Consider the following 27,717-nt stretch of genomic DNA (forward strand, 5'->3'; position numbering starts at 1 on the left):
AACCACATAAGGATAAATCAGGGCAGGTGACCAAAAGCTTCGACAAAGAGGTAGGTTTTAAGGAGCATCTTAAAGGAGGAAAGAGAGACAGAGAGGTTTAGGCAGGGAATTCTAGTGATTAGGGCCTAGGCAACAGAAGGCACGGCCACCAACGGTTGAGCGATTATAATCAGGAATGCTCAAGAGGGCAGAATTAGAGGAGCGCAGATATCTCGGGGGGATTGTGGGGCTGAAGGAGATTACAGAGATAGGGAGGGGCGAGGCCATGGAGGGATTTGAAAACAAGGATGAGAATTTTGAAATTGAGGCGTTGCTTAACTGGGAGCCAATGTAGGTCAGCAAGCACAGGGGTAATGGGTGAACGGTGAACGGGACTTGATGCGAGTTAGGACACGGGCAGCTGAGTTTTGGATGACCTCAAGTTTACGTAGGGTAGAATGCGGGAGGCCAGCCAGGAGTGCGTTGGAATAGTCAAGTCTAGAGGTAACAAAGGCATGGATGAGGGTTTCAGCACTGGATGAACTGAGGCAATGGCAGAGACGGGCGATGTTATAGAGGTTGATGTAGGCGGTCTTTGTTATGCTGCTGATGTGTGGTCGGAAGCTCATTTCAGGGTCAAACAGTGTGGTTCAGCCTCAGACAGATGTTAGGGAGAGGGATGGAGTCAGTAGCTAGGGAATGGAGTTTGTGGCGGGGACTGAAAACAATGGCTTCGGTCTTCCCAAAACTTAACTGGAGAAAATTTTTGCTCATCCAGAACTGTATGTCGGACAAGCAGTCTGACAACTTAGAGACTGTGGAGGGGTCGAGAGAAGAGGTAGTGAGGTAGAGCTGGGTGTCATCAGCGTACATGTGGAAACTGACGCTGTGTTTTCGGATGATGTTGCCAACTTCCCAGATGTCCTATAGAATGCAGCACTGGGTTTTCCACAACTTTGGGGCAAAATCTTTAACAAATTTGATTCAAATTTCCACAAATTTCTAATATCCTGCTTGTGAGCTGCAGGTCTGTAATCCTTGGGAAAGGATTTCCCTATACTTGTATAACAAATACCTTGATCTGAACTTTACCCATTTAACCCAAACTGTATTGTTGGTGTCCATACCCAGGACATGAGTCTCGGAAGCAGTGTATCAGGCAATATCATGTAAAACCAACAGTGAATTCAACAATGATAATGGGTTAATGTTAGCATTATAGAACAGAGAAAATGGCCTTGTACTGGTATCTGTATAATGCAAGATGCAGCCAACAAACCCAAGTTACATACTGGCAGCTGCAACCCGCTGCAGATCTCAGCGACAAGTGAGCATTGCAACTGCATGTTGGACACTCCTGGATGGCTAATTTTTAATATTATGAGAAAATAGGTGGTAGAATCTCCTTTTTCTCAACATTAAACAATTTCAGGTCAAGTTTGAAAGCCCCAATCCCAGTTGGACCATTTTAAAATATAGCTTTGTGCCAGGCTGAAGTTATAACTACACTCAGTAAGAAGCACAGTCAATGCAAGACCACATACTGGAGACAGTCTCACACATTTGGCTTCAGTGTACTTTGAATTCAGACGACCTCCTGACTCCCAAGTTCTACTGCCACTCTCACGTCAATGGCACTTAAATAATTTTCAGGCCTTTGAATAAGTGGAAGTTCAATGGCAGTCTAATTGTCTGATCTAGAAACTGGTTCAAAAATAAAACCACCATCGACTAAACAAAATAATCCAATATTGACTGTGATGTATGATAACGTGTTTGGAAACTATGGATGTTTAACACTTGTGTGTCAATTAAATATTTAGCACATTTTGATCACCACTTTCAAATTCTATTGGCCCGTATTTTCCGATCGGCGGCTTCTTGCATGCGAAGGTCTCCGATCTGGAAAAAATCTACAAACTTACCCGAGGGCTCCAGAGGTGCGTATACTTCTGCTCCTGGGCCTCTTCAAACTCGAAATGCACAGGGCCCACGTATCCCTGAGGCGCAAGCGTCCCTGGGATCACATGGGCCATGGGGAGCCAATTGGAGAAGGGAATCTCCCTTCATACACTTGACAGATAGACCTGTCAAATATATGAATGGTGATCACCACAAAAAAATTGTAAAACATTAAATACATTTAAAAAAAACCCATATTTTTAAAATGAGTTGAAATTACAATAAATTAAATATTTTAAACAAAAATTTAACTTTTTGGAAAAAAAATTGAAGTTTTTTACAGGACTAAAAATAAACTTACCTTTTTTAAAAAGTATTTTTAAATGATAAATGAGTGAAATTTTTTTTAATTTTTTTTTTTTACTTTTTTTAAACTCTTATGCTGGTAAAAGCAGGCCTTACTTGACGGATCGGAAATACCGGTTTTCAGTGCACGCGCTTCGCATGCCTGAAACTGGCATTTCCGATGTCCCTATGGGTTTGTACACAGCTCGTACACAGGCATCGGAATATACGGCCCATTGTGTTTTAATGGAAATCTCTCGTCCCTGTTTTTTTAAGCAATCCGAGTATGAAGAAAAATGCAAATTAATTTTATTTTTGCAGCATGTGCCTTGCCACTTACAGCAGGCAGTCCCCATTTTGATTCCTTTCCAAAGAGTTAATTATGAAATACATTTACAGTCCTAAGTCACAGTGGCAGAAGCTTAGATCACCACAGCGTCAAACCATTTCAAGGTACAGGAAACTCTTGTTTAAACGGCAACTAAATATCCGGAATTCTCTATTAACCAGCAAAATTCTCACTCCGAAAACAACACCTCAATAACCGGCAATGTTGCCGAGTCCGAGTCTCCCGCGGTGGCCGAGTTAGTCAGTGGGGGTAGTTCTCCAAACTGCCACTACTCGGCTTCTTGGCGCTGTCAGAAGTCAGAACACCTCAATACCCCTGTAACAGGAGTCTGACTCTCCCGCGCTGCCGGTAGTCTCTTCTGATCCGCCATTTTACAGGGGTACTGTGTGTCTCCCACGCTGCTGGTAGTCATTGCATTGCACTCAACTGGCAGTACTGTACTTAATCAAGCATCTTCCACCATCCATTTAACACAACATTCTGTAGGTGAGTACCCAATTACTGTATACTGCACATTTCTTGATTTTTTTTATTTTTCTTTGTTAAAAATAGTGTCGGTAGATAACCCTCTCCGTCATCTGGAATTTTTGATCAACCGGCAACACGCCGGTCCCGGATACCAAAGAGTTTCCTGTACTATTTTTAAAGTAGCAAAAGAGACACTGTTGATGACTGAGTGATGAGTAGGAATTAGTCCCCATTCACATACATGAATAAATTATGAAAATTATATATTTTAATATATGTATGCAGTCTCAACCCTTCAGCTTAATTGATGTAAGAAAGAGTTTTTAGGTTTAAAAAAAACCCAAAAACATTATGTTGTTTAAAAAAAACACAATGTCAGATAGAGGATTTAAACCTAAGTGCCCTCCGGAAAGTTGGCACTCTTGAGGCAGGCTGCAAAGAGAACAAAACATGCACTGCACACACTCTCTTTTGAGTGCTACATAATACGTCAATACAGACCCAACATCATTTGCATTTGCTGAGAAGGGATGCTGGGCTTCACTCCCTCCTACATGAAATGCAACACAAAACACTGCTTACCAATGCGTGGAAATGGGGGGGTGGGTGGGCGGGGAAGTTCATATGTTCAACAAGACAGAGGGGTTTCATATGTGGGATGAAAGGATTTGGGAAAGGTGCGGAGAAGAAGTCAGGAAACACGCGGGTAGTGATCTGACTCACCGGACAAGGAGCTAGAGAGAGAGTTTTTAAAAAACCATGAAGGTATATTTTGCTCATCAACCCTCTGGAGGCAAAGTTTTATTTTTCTTAGAGGAATACCTACTCCAACACACCATAAACTCACCCAATTCTGGATCATATTTGTCCCAAGGACAGCCTGAAGAGAATTATGGTGGTAGCATTTGGAGCAATCTCCAGATCTATAATTTGTAAGGGTTTCTGTGCTGGTCGGACTCTTCAAAAATAAACTCCAGTATTACAATGATGTCCATGAGGCTAGCCAGGACTTCTTACTCAGGGAGATGTTAAATAACTTATCCACATCTCAGAGACCTGGAGCTTCGAGTCTACCTCTAATGTGTACGTCCGAGAAAGGGAGCAAGTGCAAGAGCGAGAGCACACGCAAGATAAAGAAAATGTGAGTTTTGAAAATGAAAGCACGGGTAACAAATTTCAAGAGCGCAGAAATTTCTTTTTAAACAGGGAAATAAAAAGAGCAGAGGGAAAATGTGATGAGAAAAATAAGAGAACCAGAAAAAGAGCAACATTGGGAGAGAAAGAATGAGAACGAGAATGATGACAGAAAAAAAAAGTGTGCATGGGGGAGAACAGAGAGATGTAAAAAAAGAGAGAAAAAACACGCACAAATGTGCAAAGAGCAAGTGAGCATGTCAAAAAGAGAGTAAGCATGTAGGGAAGGAAGCGCAAAAGAAAAAAAGAGCAAGATACATAAAGAGACAGACAGAAGAAAATCATAGAAACTTGCAGCACAAGAGGCCATTCGGCCTGTCATGCCTGTGCTGGCTCTTTGAAAGAGCAGTCGTGCTTAGTCCCACACCCCCGCTTTCTGTCCGTAACCCTGTAAGTTCCTCATCCTCAAATACCTGTCCAACTCCTGTTTAAAATTATTTATGGATCAGCTTCCACCATCTTTTCAAGTAGAGCGTTCCAGATCCCGACAACTCTCTGGAGTGAAAAAATGTCTCATCTCCCCTCTAGATCTTTTGTTAATGATTTAAAATCGATGACCTCTGGTTATTGACCCACTCGCCAGGGGGAATAGTTTTTCTCTATCTACTTTTATCAAAACCTCTCATCATCTTTTAAACCACTATTCAGTCACCTCTTAACCTTCTCTGCTTCAAGGAGAACAGGCCTAACTTTTCCGATCTCTCTTCATAACTGAAGTCCCTCAATCCTGGTAAACCTCCTCTGTACCCTTTCTAAGATGTTTACACAGGAACATGAGTAGGGCACTTAGCCTCTCGAGCCTGTTTCACCATTCAATGAGATCATGGCTGATCTGTGACCTAATTCCATATACCTGCCTTTGCCCCATAATCCTTAAGACCTTTTGTTAACAAAAATCTATCAATCTCTGATTTAAAATTAACAACTGACCTAGCATCAACTGCCGTTTGCGGTAGAGAGTTCCAAACTTCTGCCACCCTTTGCGTGTAGAAGTGTTCCCCATCTTCATTCCTGAAAGATCTGGCTCTAATTTTTAGGCTATGTCTCCTAGTCTTAGGCTCCCCAACCGGTGGAAATAGTTTCTCTCTATCTACATTATCAGTTCCCCTTAATAGCTTGAAAACTTCAATCAAATCACCCCTTAAGCTTCTAAATTTCAGGGAATACAATCCTCGTTTGTATAATCGCTCCTTGTAATTTAACCTTTGAAGTCCAGGTATCATTCTGGTAAATCTACACTGCACTCCCTCCAAGACCAATATATCCTTCCCAAGGTGTGGTGCCCAGAACCGCTCACAGTACTCCAGGTGTGATCTAACCAGGGCTTTGTATAGCTGTAGCATAACTTCTACCCTCTTGTATTCTAGTCCTCTAAATAGAAAGCTCAGCATTCCATGAGTCTTTTTCATTGTTTTCTGTACCTGTTCAAGGCATTTTAATGATTAATGCACATGGATCTCCCCCAAGTCTCTTTGGACCTCCACTGTTTCTAGATTTTCACTATTTAGAAAGTACTCTGATGGATCCTTTTTAGGTCCAAAGTGGATGACCTCACACTTGCCTACATTGATATCCATTTGCCACAGTTTTGCCCATTCAATTAATCTAATATCTCTTTTTCTGCTTCCATTTACACTGCTTACAATGCGGCTCATCTTTGTGTCAATGGCTAAACTTGCTATGTGGATCTCTATCCCATCATCTGAGACCTTAATAAATACAGTGAATTGTTGAGGACCCAACACAGATCTCTGTGGGACACCACTAGTCACATCCTGCCAATTAGAGTACCTGCCCATTATCCCTACATCTTTCCTGAAATGTGGTGCCCAGAATTGTTCATAATACTCCAGCTGAAGCCTACCAGTGTTTTATAAAGATCTACCATGATCTCTTTGCTTTCATAGTCTATTCCTCCATTTATAAACCCAAATAACCCATATGCCTTTTTAATCCACCTTATCAACCTGCCCTGCCACTTTTAAGGATTTGTGGACATGGACACCAAGATCTCTCTGCTCATCTACATTTTTCAAAAGTGTACCATTTATGATATACTGTCTTTCCATATTAGTCCTCCCAAACTGCATCACTTCACACTTCTCCACATTGAACTCCATTTGTCTATGTCATCCTGAAGTCTAGAACTATCCTCATCACTATCTACCACTTTGCCAAGTTTCGTATCATCTGCAAACTTTATAATGCTGCTCCCTACACCAGAATCTAGGTCACTTATAAAAACGGAAAACAGTAAGAGTAATGGACCCAAAACTGATCCTTGGGGAACACCGCTGCAAACTACCTCCCAGTCAGAAAAACATCCATCCACTACCATCCTTTGATGCTTGTCGCTAAGCCTATTTTGTATTCATACTGCCACTTTCCCCCTTAATTCCACGGACTTCCATCTTCTTAACAAGCCTCCTGTGTGGCACTTTGTCGAATGCTTTCCGAAAGTCCAGATATGCAACATCTACTGCACTTCCTTGATCGACCTTCTCTGTTACCTCATCAAACAATTCAATCAAGTTAGTCAGACAGGATTTGCCTTCAACAAACGCATGCTGGCTCTCCTTGATTAACCCATGCCTTACCAAATGAAAGCTTATTTTGTCCCTGATAATGGTTTTGAATAACTTCCCCACCACCAATGTTTGGCTGACTGGCCTGTAGTTTCCTGGTTTATTCCTCTTCTCTTTCTTGAATAGTGGTATAACATTAGCAACCCTCCAGTGCCATTCCTGTATGCAATGGGGATCGAAAGATCGTGACCAATGCCTCTGCTGTTTCTACCCTTGCTTCTTTCCGCAACCTAGGATGCATTCCATCTGAACCAGGTGACTTACCAACTTTCAGTAATACTAATCTTTTTAGTATGTCTTCTCTATCTATTATTACCCTGTCCATACCTTCCCTCTCCTCTTTTAGTGTAACCTTCACATCATCCACTTCCTTTGTGAAGGCAGATGCAAAGTACTCATTTAATACTTTAGCCATGTCCTCTGCCTCCACATGGAAGATTTCCGTTTGGGTCCTAAATAGGCCCACATTTTTCCCTAGTTAATTACATTTTATGGCCTAGAAATTGGGTATAGCCCCGCTTGGGGCGTTAGAATTGGCGCAGCGCAAAGTTTATAGCCAGACGCAACTTATCGCCACCTGGCATGATATTGGGTTGCATCGCCCCTAAAGGTGATTGAGGCGCGAATTCAAGCGTTACACGGGACTCCTAAGGCGCTAAACTTCCGGCGCAACCCAATATCGGAGCGGACGGGCGCAGCGCAGGTGCTCTCAATTACCGATGACCACGAGACTTCCAGGCGGCGGCCAGCTCTTAAAGGGGTGGGTCAGTCAGCTTCAGCATCCACACTTTGCGCCTTGCTGGCCTCAGAATCGGCGCAGGCCCTTCTCTGGCGCTAAAAACTTGGACCAGATGGAGAAGGTGAGACAGAGAGCAGAGCGCTTCACCAATGAGGCTCTGGAGCAATTGGTGGCCGCAGTGGAGCGCCGGCGAGATGTTCTCTACCTAGACAATGGCAGGAGGCCGAATCATAAGGACTACCGACGAGCTTGGAGGGATGTATGCCAGAGGGTCAACTCCAGCAGCATGGTGACCAGGAGCCCTGTCCAATGCAGAAAGAAATTCAATGACCTCACTCGGGTCGTGAGGGTGGGTGTTGTTTCTGCAAACTTCTGCATCCCTTCATTTGCACCTGACTTTATGGCTACAGGGTGGCCTGTGCCCCATTGGCCTTTCTGGGCACACACATGTACATTTAAGGCGTCATGTAAGGGCTCTTGCACCATGGGGGGCATGAGATGATCACTCAGGGCATCAGGTAACATAACTTCCCCTCCTTTCCCTGCAGTCCAAGCTGGCGAGGATTGGCAAAGACCAGCTTCGCACCGGTGGAGGACCTCCACAAATGGTCACTCTCACGGATCTCGAGGAGAGAGTCCACCAGATTCTCGGAGGATGTCCGAGTGGTCCTGTAACCACTGCAGCTGCCGACCCCATTGTCGACAGCGATGGTAAGGTTCTCACCTTTTACAACTGTCTCCTTCCACTTGTTCCCCCCGCCAGCATGCTTTCTCACTGTGGACCCATGTCATAGCCTTGCCACAATCTGGCATCCCTTGCTGCCAAGCTGTCCTTTTGCTAAAGCCACTCTTCCACCTCCCTGCTTTCAGATGCTGCATCACCAGCTCGGGAGCCGGGCCCTCAAGCTGCCAGTGCCAGTGCCTCTAAATGCTCAATGAGAAAAGTACTGTCCAACAGAAGGCCAGCAACTCTCTCCAGCAACGATCAGAATGGCCAGCCCAAATGGCTGCCCCCCCCCGCCCGTGCAAAGAGTTAGCGCCAGCGCTAAAAGGATACTCAATATGGGAGGTGGCGCTATATTCACTGCGCCCGCCCAAAAATTGGGTAACGCCCCAATTCTCGGGCTCTTTAGGCGCTAATAACCGAATTTCTAGGCCTATATGTTTATAAAATGTTTTAGGGTTCAATTTAATGTTGCCTGCTAATCTTTTCGCACAACCTCTCTTTGCCTCCCGTATTAACTTTTGCAATGCCCTCCTGTACTTTCCATAATCTTCCTGGTTATTAACTGAATCTTGCTCCTGACATTTGTCAGAAGCCTCCTTTTCCTATTTTATTTTAACTTTTATTTCCTTTGTCATCTAGGGTGCATTAGCTTTGGATGCTTTACCATTTGCCTGCAATGGAATATGCCTAGTTTGTAGCTGAACTATCTCTTCCCAGAATGCTTTCCATAAATGTACGCGAGCCAGAGAAAAGATCAAATTAGCAGCGAGTGAAAGACAAAGACAAAAGAGATGAGAATGGGAGACAAGCATTAAAGTTTTTCTCCATTAGCACTGTCATGGGCAATTGATTGGTTAGGAGTTGTTTCACAATTGATTCATTTGCTATTTTACAGGAAAATACAGCATTAAACCACACAGTCAATTTCAGAATTTGTTTGAAGGAAAGGGGCAAATGTTTTAACTATTCAATACATTACAGAAGGTAACTATGACACCATGCACTAACCTGTCCAGAACATTGTATTCACTGTCAGATTTATAGAGGGCTACCAGCCTGGCTTCCATCATTATATAGACGTTTCCAGTAGAGTTGTCTGCAAAAACATAAAACATGGAATCAGTAAGGAGTTTTACAAAACGTCAGGGGGTGCACTGTAATTGGAGTTATATAATTTTAAGACATAACTTCATAGCAACAATCAGGATACAGAATATATATTAAGAGTTTATGTTTTACAGTACAGTACCACAAAGACAGTTAGAAAAAGGTTTAAACCTACATGCCAATCTCACACAGAAAGATGCCACCTTTTACAAGCATTACAAGATCTAAGAGGTTGCAGATATATCAAGAACAAAATGTACTCTGTGCCCAACTTGCTTTCAATTCATAGAGGGCTGTATATAGTTATTTAAATTACTATGGTTCTACAAATCTGGGTTGTGCCAGCAATACTTTAAAAGTAGCAAATTTTGAAGTGTCCCAATTACAATATTTTTTCACAAACACTTCCTCTGTTGCTTTACTGTCAACAAATCTAGGCGGAAAAAGCAGCAAGTAAACCATTTCAGCACAGCAAGAACAGCACGTAAATTGATTTTAAACGCCCAGAAGTGGTGCTGTTTTATGTTGCCAGGTAGGACAACACTCAAATGGAAATCCATAATCTGCAAGCACTGTGATCTTTATTTTTGCTTCCAAAGTGCCATTAGGGCCAGCCATAGGCATCCCGATAAGGATGAAAGCTTGCATTACAAATGGCCTCCAATTGCAGCTCTCAGGGATCATAAAGGTCAGATTCTGGAGGCATGCAGTTCACCTCCTTTAGATCAGGTGCTATCGGCAGCAAGATTACCAGTAGAAAATTATCAAGATAAAAACCATGAAATAGATTTTTTTTAATGTATTATGCCATTTACATAATACGCACATTATAGCATATTTTTATCTACACCTAAGCCAGTTATCAGCAAATGCACATTGAGAGTATGAACCAACTAATGCAATAATTTTTTCCTCTCTCTATGTAGAGAAGTCCCTCTCATCCACTTAGCACCATCCCAATATTTCAGGAATCATCATATGATTCATATCATCATATGCCTGTAAGTCCGCACCTATTGCAAAACACAGCACATTATTACCCAATTTGTATCCCCTCCTCTCCTATTCTGTAAAACCTAACTCTTTTGCAGATGTGAAATTCCAGAGTGCTGGCAGACCTCTGGTACTTTGCCTAAGTGGCCATTCTTCATGTACAAGCCTGATTAGTGAAAGTCGCAGGCTATCAATGGAGGGCTTCACATCCGAGGACAGGATCAACATCCACATTTTCCAGCAGGAATCAACAACTTGCATTGATATAGCATCGTTAAAGTAGAAAAATGTTCGAAGGCGCTTCACACAGCTGTAATTAGACAAGAGTGAACGCCAAGCCAAAGAAGCAGTTATTACAAGAGGTGACCAAAAACTTAGCCAAAGAGGGAGATGGAGAGGAGGAGTAGTTTAGGGAGCCAATTCTAGAACTTGCTGAAGGCACAGATGCAAATGGTGGGGCTAAGGGAGGGTTGAGAGGCCAGAATCAGAGGAAAGTGATTGGAGGGTGGTTTATAGGGCTGGAGAAATAGAGAGGGGTAAGGCCAGGAAGAGATTTTAAAAATGAGGATGAGAATTTTAATTTGGAGGTATTGTGGGGGTGGGGGGATGTTATGCAAAGACAGGATTGAAGGGCGAGCGGGACTTGGTGCAGGAGAGGTTAAGGGCAGCCGAGTTTTAGATGAGCTGAAGCTTACAAAGGGTGGAAGATGGGAGGCCACCCAGGAAAGCGTTAGGATGGTCTTTCACTGTTGAAGAGTACCAGCAGCAGATGGGCTGAGGCAGGGACAGAGGAGGATGATGTTATGGAGTGGAAGTTGGTCTTTGTGATGGAGAGGACCTGGGGTTGGAATGATAGCCTGGGTCCAATAAGACAACGAAGTAGTTAACAGCTTAAGATGGTCACCGGGGAGAGGTGGTGGAGAGTTACAGCTGGGAGTCGTTAGCATACATGTGGAACTTGACTCCATTTCCGCAGTCGATGTTGTCAATGGGCAGCGTGTAGGTGAGGGAGAGGAAGGGCGAATGATAGATCCCTGGGGGGCTCCGGAGTTAATGAAGCAGGGACAGAAAGAAGCCATTGCCAGAGATGGTCTGGCTGCATAGAATTTATACAGCACACAAACAGGCCATCCGGCCCAACAGATCTATGCTGGTGTTTATGCTCCACACGAGCCTCCTTCCATCTTACTTCAACTCACCCGATCAACATATCCTTTTATGCTATTCTCCCTCATGTACTGATCTAGCTTCCCCTTAAATGCATTTAGGTTAACCGCCTCAACCACTCCCTATGGTAGTCTGTTCCACATTCTCACCACTCTCTGAGTAAAGAAGTTTTACGATTGGATAATAAGAGTGGAATAAAGGAAGGGCACTCCCACTGAGATGGACATCGGAAGAAAGGAAATCGAGGAGTCTGGTTTTTGGTCCATCATGTCAAAGGCTGCAAAGAGGTCAAGGAGGAAAAATGCACCACTGTCATTTGTAACTTTGATTAGGGCTGTTCCAGTGCTGTATCCGTCGTGGAAACCTAATTGGAGAGAAGGGCAATGGATTTGGGGGCATGGGGTGATAATATTCAAGCACTTGAGAGAAGAGGAGGTTGCAGATGAGCGGCAGTTTGCAAGGCTAGAGGAAGGTGAGGGTGAGTTTTTTTTTTTTTAAAAAGGAGGGTTATAATGACGGTTGTTTTGAAAGGAATGGAGTACTCGAGAGGGAAGCATTTTAACATTGTCATCTAGCATAGGAACCAGGGAGGGAAGTTGGGTGGTCAACAGTTTAGTGCGAATGGGGTCAATGGAACAGAACGTGGGTCTTCATGGACAAGAGCTCAGAGAGGGCATGAAGGGACATAGGAGAGAAACTCAAGAAAGATGTGGCATTGGGTGGAGGGAGCTTGGGAGGAGATTTGGCTTGGTGGTCAAGGAGACGGAAAGCAGCAAAGGCAGCTGAACGACTAGTCTCAATTTTGGTGTTAAAAGAAGTCCATGAGCTCCTGACGCACGAGGGTGGAGGGGGGCAGGGGACAATGGTTTAAAGAGATGGACCATAGGAGAGAAAAGACGCCGGGTATTATCTCTGCTCTCGAGGATCATTCTGCAGTATTGGCTGATTTTGGCAAAGGACAGAAGCCCAGCAGCACTTGATGTGGTCCAGTCAGATCTGGTGATGGATGGCATTGTGCATCAGATATGTTCAAGTCTGTACCCCTTGGATTTGAGGGAGTGAAGATGGAACCATTCAGGGGGAATATCCTTTCCATCACCATGACCGCCTACTACCATCTCTGTAACATCGCTGTCTCCACCCCTACCTCAGCTCATCTGCTGCTGAAACCCTCATGCATTTGTTACCTCCAGACTCGACTATTCCAATGCTTTCCTGGCCGGCCTCCTACCTTGCACCCTCCGTAAACGTGAGCTCATCCAAAGCTCTGCTGTCCGTATCCTAACTCGCACCAAGTCCCGTTCACCCATCATCCCTGCGCTCACTGGCCTACAATGCCTCACTGCCCGGCAACAGCTCGATTTTAAGAGTCTTTTCCTTGTTTTCAAATTGCTCATGGCCTCGCCCCTCCCTATCTCTGCAACCTCCTCCAATTTTACAACCCTCCGCAATATCTGCACCCCTCCAATTCGGGCCTCCTGCGCTGCCCGATTTTCATTACTCCACCACTGGTGGCCATGCCTTCGGCTACTTAGGCCCTATCCTCTGGAATTCCCTCCTTAAACCTCTCCGCCTCTTTATCTCCCTCTTTTCCTTCAAGATACTCCTTAAAACCTACGTCTTTGACCAAGCACCTATCCTAATAGCTCCTTATGTGGCTCGGTGTCAAATTTTGTTTGATAATCACCCCTGTGAAGCACCTTGAGACGTTTTACTACGTTAAAGGTGCTATATAAATGCAAGTTATTGTTGTTGAATGACCAGGATGAGAGAGTACTGGTTTTACTGGGGACATGAGCATCAAAGGTGGAGGTCACCAAGTGGTTGAGTAGATCGACAGCTGCAGAAGCAGTGCTGCAATGAAATATAGGTATGGCTGAGCTGATAAAATACAACACCCCGGTGTCATAAAGTGTTCATTCTCCGTAAAAAAGTGAGCAAGAGTATCTGCAATCAGGGCTAAATGTAGGACATTGTTGCTATGGCAATGTAGGTGTTGAAGGACACTGAAGGACAAAATCATTACAGGTTGCTCTCAGACTCCAAAAGGAGTGAAGTTGCACAAAGCACTTAAGCAATTTTTTTTTCATCTCATCAGTTTTATTTTTTCCTTTCCCCTCAAGGCATCAAATCCTTGCTCGAGTACAGATTCATGGGCTCCTGTTGGCCTCCTGTACCTTGCCCAGATGTCCATTATTTATGTGTGAGTCTTATCAACAGTATTGGGAGGCTATTTAATCATGGATGCATTGCAGTTGAACCCAATCCCAAACACGCGCACGCACACACAAGTCTAGCAGGAGAACTCTGTCAAATGTGGCCCTTCCCAACACAACTAACTCAGCATAAACAGAGATTTTAACCCGAGTCTTCCCTGCTCTGCATTCAGCAGCTAAGGCATCAGGGAAGCCTATGTGGAAATTGGTGAAAACACCTGGAACATCAACATGTGGCACAGAGTAGTGGGATAGGAATTCAATCCACTCCTGCCAAGTTGCCAAACTCAATCACTTCATTGTAGGGAGGCACCAAAATGCAAGACGAAAGGAAATACTAAACCTGGGTCACACTTATATACCCACAATTGTTTATATTTAAGAAGTTGCAACTGAGCCCTGGGAACAAATTTGTAAGTTGGCACAGTGTGGCTCCCTGCACTTTTCTGGCAAGGCCCTGCTGTCCCAAGACCCTGCTAGAAAATGCATGTTTAAACAGTGGACAAGGCGTCCGTGAAGTACCACAGTGACAAAGCCACACAATATCACTCCATAGCACAACACAATGTAGTATAATTTTTTTCTGATTTGGGGCAACACTGACCTTGAAAATCTTGTTTAAAACAAAAACCTAGTGGTTGCTAGAGCCATCATTCTCAGCTAACAAGACTCAACAAAGTAGAAAGCTACAGCTACCAGCATGCATTTGTGCCTACAACGCTCAGAAATTAAGACCAACAGCAAGACTGACCACTTAAGAGTATGCCAGGACTTGTTTTAAGCCCCAGCCCTCCTGCACATCTGAAAAATTATGGCAGCTGAAAACCACAGCCATTTCCAGAAAGTGACTGGAATATCTTTTTTGTGTAAACATCAAAAACAAGTTAAACACGTTATTTTCTGAGGCACCTCTGAACATAAAACAAGGTACTGTATATTTTCTAATAGCTGATCACCCACAACTACATTTTGCAAGTACATTAAGACAACTGAACATATGTACACTGGAGGAGAAAACCAACAAGTGGAAAAGAGCTCAAGAAAGAACATCTCAGAATGGGTCTTTATATTTTGTGACGTATTCTAAACTGTTACAGCAGTTGCATTTCTTTTTATCTCAAAACTTAAAACCAACCAGGAAAAAAAAACAGCAATTAGTTCTGGAAAGACAATGCCATTTTCAAGTTTGCAGGTACGCTCTGGATAAACCCCTGAATGTAAATGTGTTTATTTAAGACACAAAATAGTTTAATCTTTTCTCAAGTGTTAAATATTTCTTGTCATATGCATGTAATATGGTAGAACGGTTCTTTACCTTTACAGTTTAGGATGCGAATTTTTACAACAGAGATTAGTCGATCATCTGTGGCAGTGCACACAGAAAATCAAGCCAATCAGTATTCAGTTAAGCGGGGTTAGAGGAAGAAGAAAGAGAGGGAGAGAGGCACAAGATAGAGTGCTGTTCGGTGGACTGCATCTCGGTCTGGGAAATCCTCTCAGTACCGGAGAGGAAATGGTGAAGTGCAAAATTTAGACAGCCGGGTGGGGCGAGATCGGGAGAATTCAGTCAACTGAGGCAGTAGTGGTTGTGGCACAGGAATCCAGCCAGCAAGGCAGAGGTGGGGTGGGGGCTGAAGAGGAAGAAATTCAGGTCAGTGGGAGGTAGAGGGTCTTCATGGCATGGCAAATCCAGCCAGCAAGGGAGAGGAGTGCCGAGGAAGAGCCATTAAAGTCAACTGGGGACTGGTGGGGGGGGGGGATGAGAGGTGGAACATGGAATACAGGGAATGGGGGAGCTGATCACAATGGGTGGCATACAAAAGGAGGATAGGAGGTTGAAAGTGCAGAGAGCCGGTCAGCTCCAGAAAGGACTCGTGGCCAAAAAACGTGCAGTGACTGCGTTACTGAGGAGTGCACAGAGGAAGACCAACCTCAACCTCTCATTTGTGGGAATCATGCAAGCTGCAAGTGTCAGGAACCCCAGTAATCCTATTCACTTCTCTTCTGGGCCGTTCTTCGTCATTAGGCTAGCATTTCAAAAGTCTCCGGGGGATGCAAGAAACAGTAACTCACCTAAAAGGACCTGTGAATTTGGCAATTTTTAAATGGCACAGAACACGAGGAGTTGCTGAATTGCACCACATGCCACTCCTGACCTTTGCCAGTTTATAACTGGGCTCAGAACAAACTTTCCGAGTAAGTCAGGCAATTTGTGATGGCGTTCGGGGCTCAGGAAGGAAACTATTTATATTTCAGGAACCAAACATTTACTTCACTGTCTCGAAGATCTCTTACAAACTGCATTCCAAACCCTTTCAGTGCAAATGTGCATGCCCACTCTTTAAAACAGCATAACCTCTGTCTCACTGGTAAGCAATGTCATGGCAGATCTGTTAATATTAATTGGATTTCCTAGAATAGAAAACTGGAATTATATTGTAAATTTCAGAGACTTCAAACCTTCTGTAATTTGGTTTGGAACAAGTTTTACCTTTGATTTTTACATATTGATATTCTGGGCTGACGCAAATAGCAAGGTTGCTAGGCAAGGTCCACGGTGTTGTTGTCCAAGCAACCAAGGAAACACTTTCATCCTCCTCCAGTGGAAAAGTCACAATGACAGAAGGATCTTGAACATCCTACAAGCAATAAGACAAGACATAGAGTATAATCTTTCCAAAAAATTACAATTAGACATTTATGTGCAATTGTTACTTGCACATATAGCTGGATGCGCTTACTGGAAATGTTCAACTCTCGCGTTCTAATTTAAAATGTTGTTTATAATTGCCTTGCCCTAGGATTAATAAGAAAACGTGATTACTTGATCCAAATGGCTAATGATATTCAAGTTGTTTCTGGTTAAAGCATTAAAGAAAAGTGTCAAAAAGACTAAATTACTCATTTGATCTGAGATTTGACTTAAGCACAAATTAAACCAGATCACATCGTTGAGAGGTGAAATCCATAAAATATATCTAATTATGCTGCAAATGTGGCTCCGGGGCTCACTGAATAAGAAGGAAATCAGAACCATTGTTACAGTTCCATGACTGCATAGAAAACTTGTACAGGAAACTCTTTTTTATCCGGCACCGACGGGACCGGCGTGGTGCCAGTTGATCAAAAAGTCCAGATTACAGAGAGGTATACTTACCAAGGTAAGAGAGCCCCGTACACGGCCACAGATCCAGGAACCCCGGTTACACGGCACTTGTGCAGGAGCCCCGGTTACACGGCCACAGATCCAGGAACCCCGGTTACACGGCCACTAATATATAGTAAAACTTTCCTGAACCTACTCCTGAATTTTGCCGGTTAAGAGAGATTTCTGGATATTTAGGTGCCAGTAAAAAGAGAGTTTCCTGTACTTTGCAACCACCCAAGCAAACTGAATCTTTCAAAATATATACCACTCTGAAGTATCACGCTAACTCACTTTGAAAAATATCAGTCTTTCATTTTCAAAACACAAGTTAATTTAATGATGCATCACGCCTGCTGTGTATGACCGTACCTCCTCTACTGCGCCAGTAGTTTAACCTCAAGATTCCTGTGTACTTGGGCAGCTTGCAGCTAGCCGTGTATTTATTTCACCACTTTTCCTTTAAGAGGGTTCGTTACAAGTTTCAGTGAATAGGGAAAATGCAGTCAAGAGTTACTTCGCGAGTAAACATCTGGCCTAAACAAGTTTGAACCCACAAATCCCAACATTATCTAAAGCCAACTGCCTCGCCTCCCAAAACCAGAACTTCTCCAGAGAGTTAATAGGAACGCTGCAATCTATGGAATTATGTCTCAACAGGAGAGGGGAAGGGGAAATGGATCATTTTCTTCAAAAAAAAATCTTTTCTCGACTGTAGGGTAAATTTATGCAAGATGGGCATTCACCCATTGCCAACCATGTAAACTTCAGAGGCTTTATTAATATGTAAATTTATATGGTGTCTATTGTCCCTTTAGCGATTTGCAGAGAGCTCTGTGTGATTTTCATTGCATCAGTTTTGCTACCAGGGCAGCACTAGTCCATGAAGAGTTGAAGCAATTAGGGTAGCATTGCCACTGGGCTCAAATGCTCTGTCATGTCTGAATAGATAGATTAACCAACAAAATAGCTTTTGTCGAGAAAAATTTATCTGCAGCAACTGAGGCAATTGAGTTCTATCATTTGGATTTACTATTGAGCCAAAGAGGATTGCAATGGATCCCTCTTCCTTGTAGAGCAGAAATAAATGCTTTGATTGCAGAGATTGGAGATTACTTCTGAATCATCAAATTTTTCACCAATTTAAACAGTTGCACTAAGAGCTACTTCCTAATGGATTTGTACTTCTTGCTAGAAATATCGTGAATGATGGTCCCAAAGCATCCGCTTTCAAAGTGCAAAATTCAAAAAGGAGCTTCTCAAGCCCACACTGCTGTGGTAACACTGTTGGGATAACGCAAGGCAATTTTAAAAGCAATTAGGAAATTAAGTGTTACCTTATAATTTTGATGTGATTCAAAGTTAGAGAGAGGCGTGTTGCATGCAGTAGAAAATGGCATAACTTTCACTCCTCTGTAGACCAGCCCCTTATCATACAGCTGTTTAAACACCCACCTAAGAAGAAAACAGATTTCAAGATACACAGGATAACTACATTTTCATAAGTAATTTCATTAACGTTTCAGTATCCAGTTACGGCACCTTTTGTGAGCCTCTGTTACAATTTTTGGCAGTAAATCTTGAAGTTCATCATTCTCTCAATGATGGAGGGAGGAGAGAATTTACCTCCTAATTTTTCTTTTCCTTGCCTCACCTCTGCTCAGCAACTGATGTTAGATGTTGGTGGCTTGCCAGAGATCAGAATCGCCCCACGTAGGAAGTTATAAGTTTGTGATGTTCCACGCTATGATTCAGGACATCAGAATACAAACCTACTCTCTAATGGACTACTGCTGCATTGCATAGTAACTTAACTGTGTGTTTATCATTTATCTATTATTATTCTTCCGCTAGATATAGTAAAGGATTGTTTATTTAAACAGTTAATAATTACACGGAAAACCAGTGATCAATGTATAGGACAATGGCTTCTTAGAGTAATGTGCAGTCTGTACAAAGAGTAAGGCAATTCAAGACTAGCAAAGTGAATCTGTTGTGAGATAGTGTGACCCAACAGGCCATGTTCTGATTTCACTTTAAAAATTATACTTTTTAAAAAAACAGTAAACATTTTATGCATAGCTCATTTGAGGCCCAAACTGACTATTTTTTTCCCAAAAATTGCATCAGGTGTGCTGCCTATTTTGTTTGCAAACAGCAGAAATTGTACTGACTGTTTAATAGTTCATTTGTGCTGTGCTTTTTTTTTTAACAACTGTTCTGTTGCCTTAAAAAAAAAGTAATCCCAGTTACGCTGCCTTCATTTCCCCTTTGTATTTTTAATACTGTAGCTCCGTTGTGCTATGTGCGGGTTTTTTTAACGCCTATTTCCAAAGTATGTTTTCTGTTGCCATGCTCCTTTTCTTAAAAAAAGCTCAATTGCTTACGTATTTTGTTTTTCCATTACCCACTTTTTTTTGGAAGGCCTATTCCCTAATGTCTTTTCTTTTTTTAGACCTGCTTATTGCTGTCTTTTTGGGGGGATTTTTTTTCCAAACTCCTCTCCCCACTCATATTCTCCACCGTCTTCTTTTTCACCACTCATCAACTTCAAAGCGAAGTGTTCTGCACTGCACAGCCCAAGTCCTCATCACTCCAACATCATTACTCCATTACTTCCTCTGCCCCCTTAACCACTCACAGCCCCTCATTCCCTCTTCAGTACGATACCCAAATTGCCAACTACGTTCTACTCCTCTTAATTCAAAGCTGATTAATTCAATCTGTTAGCACAAAATTGCCACTGAGTTGTGTTATTTATGTTGTTAAATTTAAATTAATGAATAATTCAATTTATTTAGCATAAAAGTGATTGAATAAAATATGAAGTGGCTTGTAGCCCCCAAAATGCTTAAGATTTTACCATAATTTGTGGCATCAACTCCTATCAAGTATAGTTCGCAACTTCAAAATACTGGCCCAGAAATTCGGGTCGGAGGCTTCCCGCGGGTGCAAGCCCCCGACCTGCACTTATCTTGCGCGCCGGCCGTTGAGCTGTGGGCCCCCGTGGAATTCCGATCCTGGGTCTCCTTCAACTGCCGGCGCGCAGTGCTTGCGTATCCCAGGGGCGCAGTTCGTTCAATGCGTCCCCTGGGATCACGTGGGCCATGGGGAGCCAATCGGAGCAGGGAATGCTTCATTCATAAGTTTGACAGGAAGGGCTGTCAAACTTTTAAATACTATAAGCCCCAAAACATCACTAAATCTTCAAATAATTTTTTTTTTTTTAAATCACATTTTTTAAATAAACTATAAATTACATGAAATAACTATTTTAAACAATAATTTAAATTTTTGGAAAAAATAATTTTATTTTCTAACAGGGCTAAAAATAAACTTACCTTTCTTTAAAGTATTTAAAAATAATAAACCTGTGGAAAAAAAATTTTTAATTTTAATTAATTCACCACTTACCTTGTAAAAAGCAGGCCTTGCGACTGTTTTTTAAGTGTAACTCCTGGAGAATTACCCTCCCGGAGAAACCTGAAAAAAAATGTAAGTTCGACGCGCACACGTTCGACCTCTGAACCCCTTCTTTCAGGGGAACGGAAGTGCCGGTTTCCCGCGCATGCACGAAACTGGCACTTCCATTGGGAGACCCGAATTTCTGGGCCAATGCTGTTTTCAGTTTTACTTGATGCATAGCTCCACCTGCTGGATCTCTTGTGAAAGCACACTTCCGTGAGACAGTCTGAACTCAACTGAGAACTGCCAAATTGATTTGCATTTTATGCACTCACTTTAAACCAGTCGAGCCATTTGATTTATACACAATTAACCAACCATTATAGCCCTTTCAAAGTGAGCATCAAGACTATTCTGGGTATTAGTAACAAGTTGAAAAGGTATGGTTTGTTTCTTCTTGTGTCATTTTCGCCCCTTTCTTCCCGCTCCTCTCAAAGGATCGGCTCCTTGCTCAAGTAAGGATCCACAATTGCCAGATGCCCACTGATACCTCCACCAAGTGGCAGTTCTTCACACAATAGCCAAGACTATGAGTATTGGCTGGTTATTTGACTACAAGAACCATCACAGCTGAACCTAATCCCGTCTTCATTGCATGTCCATATAAATGCATTTTTAGCAACAGCTGCTGGATAGCAATCAAAAAACAGGACAAGCTGGCCAATTTTCCATCCGCTAACCCCAAGTACTAACTGTAGCATCCCTATGACCACCCCATCTGATTGAGAACAACTAATTACACCTGGATTGGGCATCAAACCTAGGACCTAGAAGACACTAACAACATTCCAATAATGGATAATCAAGGGGCCACAGGGAGGGAGAAACTAAAGACAATCACTATCATTGAGGAAAAAGTACTTGGTAAAATAATGGGACTAAAAGATGACAAGTCCCCTGGACCAGGTGGCCTGCATCCCAGAGTCTTAAAAGAAGTGTCTACAGAGATAGTGGATGCATTGGTTGCAAATACCAAAATTCCCTGGACTCTGGAGAGGTCCCAGCGGATTGGAAAACCACAAATGTAACACCCCTATTTAAGAAAGGAGGCAGAAAGCAGGAAACTATAGATCAGTTAGCCTAACATCGGTCGTTCGGAAAATGCTGGAGTCCTTCATTAAGGAAGCAGTAGCAGGGCATTTGGAAAATCATAATGCAGTCAAGCAGAGTCAGCATGGTTTTAGGAAAGGGAAATCATATTTAACAAATTTGCTGGAGTTCTCTGAGGATGTAACAAGCAGGGTGGATAAGGGTGAGCCAATGGATGTGGTGTATTTGGATTTCCAGAAGGCATTCGATAAGGTGCCACATAAAAGGTTCCTGCATAAGATAAGAGCTCACGGGGTTGGGGGTAATATATTAGCATGGATAGAGAATTGGCTAACAACAGAAAGCAGAGAGTCGGGATAAATGGGTCATTTTCCGGTTGACAAACGCTTACTAGTGGGGTGCCACAGGGATCAGTGCTGGGGCCTCAACTATCTACAATCTACATTAATGACTTGGATGAAGGGACCGAGTGTAATGTAGCCAAGTTTGCTGATGATACAAAGATGGGTGGGAAAGCAAGTTGTGCAGAGGACTCAAAGAACCTGCAATGGGATATAGACAGGCTAAGTGAGTGGGCAAACATTTGGCAGATGGAGTATAATGTGGGAAAGTGCGAGGTTATCCACTTTGGCAGGAAAAATAAAAAAGCAAATTATTATTTAAATGGAGAGAGATTACAAAATGCTACCGTTGAGGGACCTGGGGGTCCTTGTGCACGAAACACAAAAAGTTAGCATGCAGGTACAGCAAGTAATCAAAAAGGCAAATGGAATGTTGGCCATTATTTCAAGGGGGTTGGAGTATAAAAGCAGGGAAGTCCTGCTACAACTGTACAGGATATTGGTGAGACCACACCTTGAGTACCGCGTACAGTTTTGGTCTCCTTATTTAAGGAAGGATATACTTGCATTGGAGGCAGTTCAGAGACGATTCACTCGGTTGATTCCTGAGATGAAACATAGAAACATAGAAGATAGGAGCAGGAGTAGGCCATTCGGCCCCTCAAGCCTGCTCCGCCATTCAATGAGGTCATGGCTGATCATCCAAACTCAGTACCCTGTCCCTGCCTTCTCCCCATATCCCTTGATTCCTTTAGCCTTAAGAAATATATCTAATAACTCTTTCTTGAATATATTTAATGAATTGGCCTCAACTGTCTTCTGTGGTAGAGAATTCCACAGGTTCACCACTCTCTGGGTGAAGAAATTCCTCCTCATCTCTGTCCTAAATGGCTTACCCCTTATCCTTAGACTATGACCTCTGGTTCTGGACTCCCCCGCCATCAGGAACATCCTTCCTGCATCTAGTCTGTCTAGTCCTGTTAAAATTTTATAAGTTTCAATGAGATCCCTCTCATTCTTCTAAACTCCAGCGAGTAGAAGCCCAATTGACTCAATCTCTCCTCATACGTCATTCCTGCCATCCCAGGTATCAGTCTGGTGAATCTTCGCTGCACTCCCTCCATGGCAAGAACATCCTTCTTCAGATAAGGCGACCAAAACTGCACACAATACTCAAGGTGTGGTCTCACCAAGGCCCTGTACAACTGCAGCAGACATCCTTGTTCCTGTACTCGAACCCTCTCGCTACGAAGGCCAACATACCATTTGCCTTCTTAACCGCCTGCTGCACCTGCATGCTTACCTTCAGCGACTGGTGCACAAGGACACCCAGGTCTCGTTGCACTTCCCCTTTTCCCAATCTATTGCCGTTCAGATAATAATCTGCCTTCCTGTTTTTGCCACCGAAGTAGATAACCTCGCATTTATCCCCATTATACTGCATCTGCCATGCATCTGCCCAATCACCCAACCTGTCCAAATCATACTGGAGCTTCTCGGCATCCTCCTCACAGCACACACGCCCACCCAGCTTAGTGTCGTCTGCGGAGGGGCGTGTGTGCCGTGAGGAGGATGCCAAGAAACTCCAGTTTCTCGGCATCCTCCTCCTGAGGGGGTTGACTTATGAGGAAAGGTTGAGCAGGTTGGGCCTATACTCATTGAAATTTAGAAGAATGAGAGGTGATCTTATTGAAACATATAAGATACTGAGGGGGCTCGACAAGGTAGATGCAGAGAGGATGTTTCCCCTCATGGGGAAATCTAGAACTCGGGAGCATAGTTTCAGAATAAAGGGTCGCCCTTTTAGAACAGAGATGAGGAGGAATTTCTTCTCTCAGAGGGTCATAAATTTGTGGAATTCTCTGCCCCAAAGAGCCGTGGAGGCTGGGTCATTAAATACATTTAAGGTGGAGATAGACAAGATTTTTGCAAGATAAGGGAGTGAAGGGTTATGGGGAGCAGGCGGGTAAGTGGCTTTGAGCCCAAGATCAGCCATGATCTTATTGAATGGCAGGGCAGTCTCAAGGGGGCCAAGTGGCCTAATCCTGCTCCTATTTCTTATGTTCTTATGTGTTCCCAGTCTGCAAGGCTCAGCTACTCAGTGATTTAACTGTGTGGAAAGATTAAGTTGGGCTTGTTTTCTTTTGAACAAAGTAGACTTTCAGATGAGCTGAAGTTTAAGATTATGAAGAAACTAACTAAATTGATCCAAGCAAGCCTCTTCCCACCCTTCTTCATCTAACCCTATGAGCACAGCCTACTAATCCCTTTTCCCTCCTGTGCTTATGTAACTTCCCCTTAAATGCATCTCTGCTATCTGCCTCAACTACTCCTTCTGGTAGCACGTTCCACATTCTTAGCACGCTTTAGGTAAAGAAGTTTCTCCTGAATTCCTTATTGGATTTATTAGTGACTGTCTTATATTTATGACCTCTAGCTTTTGGACTCCCCCACAAATGGAAATATTTTCTCTACATCTATCCTATCAAACTCTTTCATAATCTTAAAGGTCTCTATCAGGTCACCCCTCAGGCTTTTCTTTTCTAGAAAAACAGAGCCCCAGCCTGGTCAGCCTTCCTGATAAGTATATCCTCTCAGTTCTGGTATCATCCTTGTGAATGTTTGTTGCTCCTTTTCCAATGCCTTTATATCCTTTTTATAATTTGGAGACCAGAACTGTGCACAGTACTCAAAGTGTGGTCTAACCACAAAGTCATAAACGACATCCTCTGTGACTGTGGTGCATTATCCATCCAGATCCTCAACGTCTCTTCTCCATTGTCCAACTCAGTGTGACTGCCCTCGCTTGGTTCCACTCTTACCGATCTGATTGTAGTCACAGCATTTCTAGCAATAGCTTCTCTTCCTGTCTTTACACCATTGCCTCTGGAATCCTCCAAGGATCTATCCTTGCCCTCCCCTCCTAAGCCTCATCTACACACTGCCACCTCACAGAACCTCACAGAAACCTCAGTGCAGATAGAGGCCATTTCGGCCCATCGAGCCTGCACCGACACATATCCCACCCAATCCCCGTAACCCCTACACCAACACATATCCCCGTAACCCCACGTATTTAATCCCCCTAACACTAAGGGTCAATTTTTATCATAGCCAATCAACCTAACCCACACACAATATTATCTGCAGATATGGGGTCTGCTTCCACATGTACGCCGATGATACCCAACTCTATCCTTCCACCACTCGTCTTGATCTCTCCGCTGACTGTGCTGTCAGATTGCTTATCCGACATCCAGAGTTGAATGAGCTGCAAGTTTCTCCAGCTAAACATTGGGAAGAACAAAGTCGTCGTTTTTGATTCCACCTACCCACCCAAAATGTCTTAAGTTGACTCATGCTGTTCTGACACCATATCCTGTCCATCACAAAGATCTCCTACTTTCACCTCCATAACATTGCCCGCCTCCACTTCGGCCCATCTATGCTTTTGTCGCCTCCAGAGAAGACTATTCCAATGCTCTCCTCGCTAGCCTTCTGTCCTCCACCCTTCATAAACTTCAACTCATCCAAAACTCTGCTGCCTTTATCCTATCCTGCACCAAGTCCTGTTCGCCTATCACCCTGTTCTTGCTGACTTACAATGGCTTCTGGTCCAACATCTCCAATTTAAAAATATCACCCTGGTGTTTAAATCCCTCCCTGGCCATGGCCTTGCCCATCCCTATCTCCATAACCTCCTCAAGCCCTACAACCCCAAGCTCTCCATTCCTCAAATAACAACAGAAAATGCTGGAAAAACTCAGCAGGCCAGGCAACATCCGTGGAGAGAAAATAGAGTCGACGTTTCGGGTGAACCCTTTTTCAAAACTGGAAAGGAAATGAAATAGATCGAAGGCAGGGCTGCGAGAGAACAAAAGAAGTAAAGAGACATTAAGAGGTATTCAAAACCAGACGAGATGGTAATAGGACAGTGGAGACAAAAGACAGCTCAGATTAGGTGTGAAGTGTACTGGCAGGATGAGAGACAGCTGCCATGTGGGAGAGAGAAAAAAAGGAAAGTGGGGGGGGGGGGGGGAGGGAAAACCCAAAACAAAGGGGTGGGAAAAAAAATATAAGTAAAAATGTAATAGGGGCCGAGGTTATGATCTGAAATTGTTGAACTCGATATGGAGTCCGGAAGGCTGCAAAGTGCCTAATCGGAAGATGAGGTGCTGTTCCTCGAGTCTCCATTCCTCAGTCCTCTCCATTCCTCAGTCTAGGCCCCATGCTCTGGAATTCCCTCCTTAACCACCAGAGAGGGCAGACGGGGCCTTGATTTATTGGCCCAGAAATTCGGGTCTGCACGGGTGAGTACGCACGGGGTACTCACCCGTAGGCCCAACGGAAGTGCCGGTTTCGTGCCTGCACTGCGCATGCGCGGGAAACCGGAACTTCCGTTCCCTTAAAGGAAGGGGTTCAGAGGTCGAACGCGTGCGCCGGAGAGGCAGCGCGTGCGCATGGAACTTCCATTTTTTCCCAGGTTTCTCCGGGAGGGTAAGTCTCAGGAGTTAGACATGTGAAAAGCAGGTGCAAGGCCTGCTTTTAACAAGGTAAGTGGCGAATTAATTAAAATTAAAACATTTTTTCCACAGGTTTATTATTTTTAAATACTTTAAAGAAAGGTAAGGTTATTTTTAGCCCCATTAGAAAATGTAATTAAATATTTCAAAAAATTAAATTGTTTAAAAGTTAGTGTAATTTATAGTTATTTTAAAAAATGTGATTTTTTAAAAATTTATTTGAAGTTTGTGATTTTTGGGGTTTATAGTATTTATAGTTTTGACAGCTCTTCCTGTCAATTTTATGAATGGGCATTCCCTGCTACCATTGGCTCTCCATGGCCCACGTGATCCCAGGGGACGCATCGAACTAACTGCGCCCCTGGGATACGCAAGCACTGCGCGCCGGCAGTTGAAGCAGGCCCAGGATCGGAATCCCACGTGGGCCCACAGCTCAACGGCCGGCGCGCTAGGTAAGTGCAGGTCGGGGGCTTGCACCCGCGGGAAGCCTCCAACCCGAATTTCTGGGCCAATGTCTCATCTGAAAGACAGCACCTCTGAAAATGCAGCACTCCCTCAGTACTGCACTGAGATGTCAGCCTAGATTGTGTGTTCAAGTCTCTGGAGTGGGACTTGAGACCATGACCTTCTGACTCAGAGATGAGAGTGCTATAACTGAGCCAAGACTGAACATGGGCGACAGCTACACAGAAACAAACTGACTGAAAGGGGCAAAAACAATGAAAGAAAGCATCAGACAGAGCAATGGACACAATGAGTGGATGAGAGGGAGCAAGAGAGAGAATACAAAGAGATCCAGACCAAAAGAAGATGGGAACAAACAGAGATAGTTACAGAAAATGAATTTTATTGTCCACAGAAGGGATACTGGTAATTGTTATTTTTCAATACATTGGGAAAAAATTAATATTTACTGCATGATATAATATAGGTTAAGAGTTGCTTCAAATTTAATAAAAGCTGCAACAAGATTGATCTTGTAAAAAGTCATTATTTTAGAACAGTTACCAAAGTAGGATGTTTCCTGAAAGCATTTTCAGCAAATTGCACAGTTGAACTGCAATTGCATAAGTTTTCCAGTAGGAGGAAACATTCATCAAAAACCTTCTAAAAGTTCAGAGTCACTCAATAGAGAACTACCACATTGGATTTTTTCTCTTTAATCCACGTTTGTTACTCCAAAGGAATCACCTCTGCTCCACAAGGATTGAATTGGGTATATAAAAAAAATTGACAACTTATAAGAGAGGAACCTCAAAATAAATTGAAGTCCACAGGCTACAAGCTTATTAGTTTCACTTTGTATAAAAAATATTTTTAAAAACACACAACCTGGTGAAGTTCTGGCATGTTTAAAAAAGTACTAAACTTGAAGGTATAATTTTAAAGTACCGACAAATCTACCAAATCTGACTTCATCAG

At 43.2% G+C, this 27,717-nt stretch overlaps 1 protein-coding gene across 2 annotated transcripts in view; it reads right to left on the bottom strand.

Moving 5' to 3' along the window:
- Positions 1–27,717, bottom strand: part of iars1 (isoleucyl-tRNA synthetase 1) — a 274,070-nt gene that overhangs the window by 217,248 nt on the left and 29,105 nt on the right. For both annotated transcript variants that reach the window (XM_086001804.1, XM_086001803.1), the window contains exons 6-8: positions 18,254–18,371; positions 16,263–16,410; positions 9,297–9,384 (exon numbers count right to left, since the gene is read on the bottom strand). In XM_086001804.1, coding sequence (XP_085857930.1) covers positions 9,297–9,384; positions 16,263–16,410; positions 18,254–18,371 — 354 coding nt within the window. The remainder of the gene's footprint in view (positions 1–9,296; positions 9,385–16,262; positions 16,411–18,253; positions 18,372–27,717) is intronic.

Source organism: Somniosus microcephalus, chromosome 11, assembly GCF_052327205.1.
Source record: "Somniosus microcephalus isolate GS21.2 chromosome 11, FLI_Smic_1.0, whole genome shotgun sequence".
NCBI lineage: Eukaryota > Metazoa > Chordata > Chondrichthyes > Squaliformes > Somniosidae > Somniosus > Somniosus microcephalus.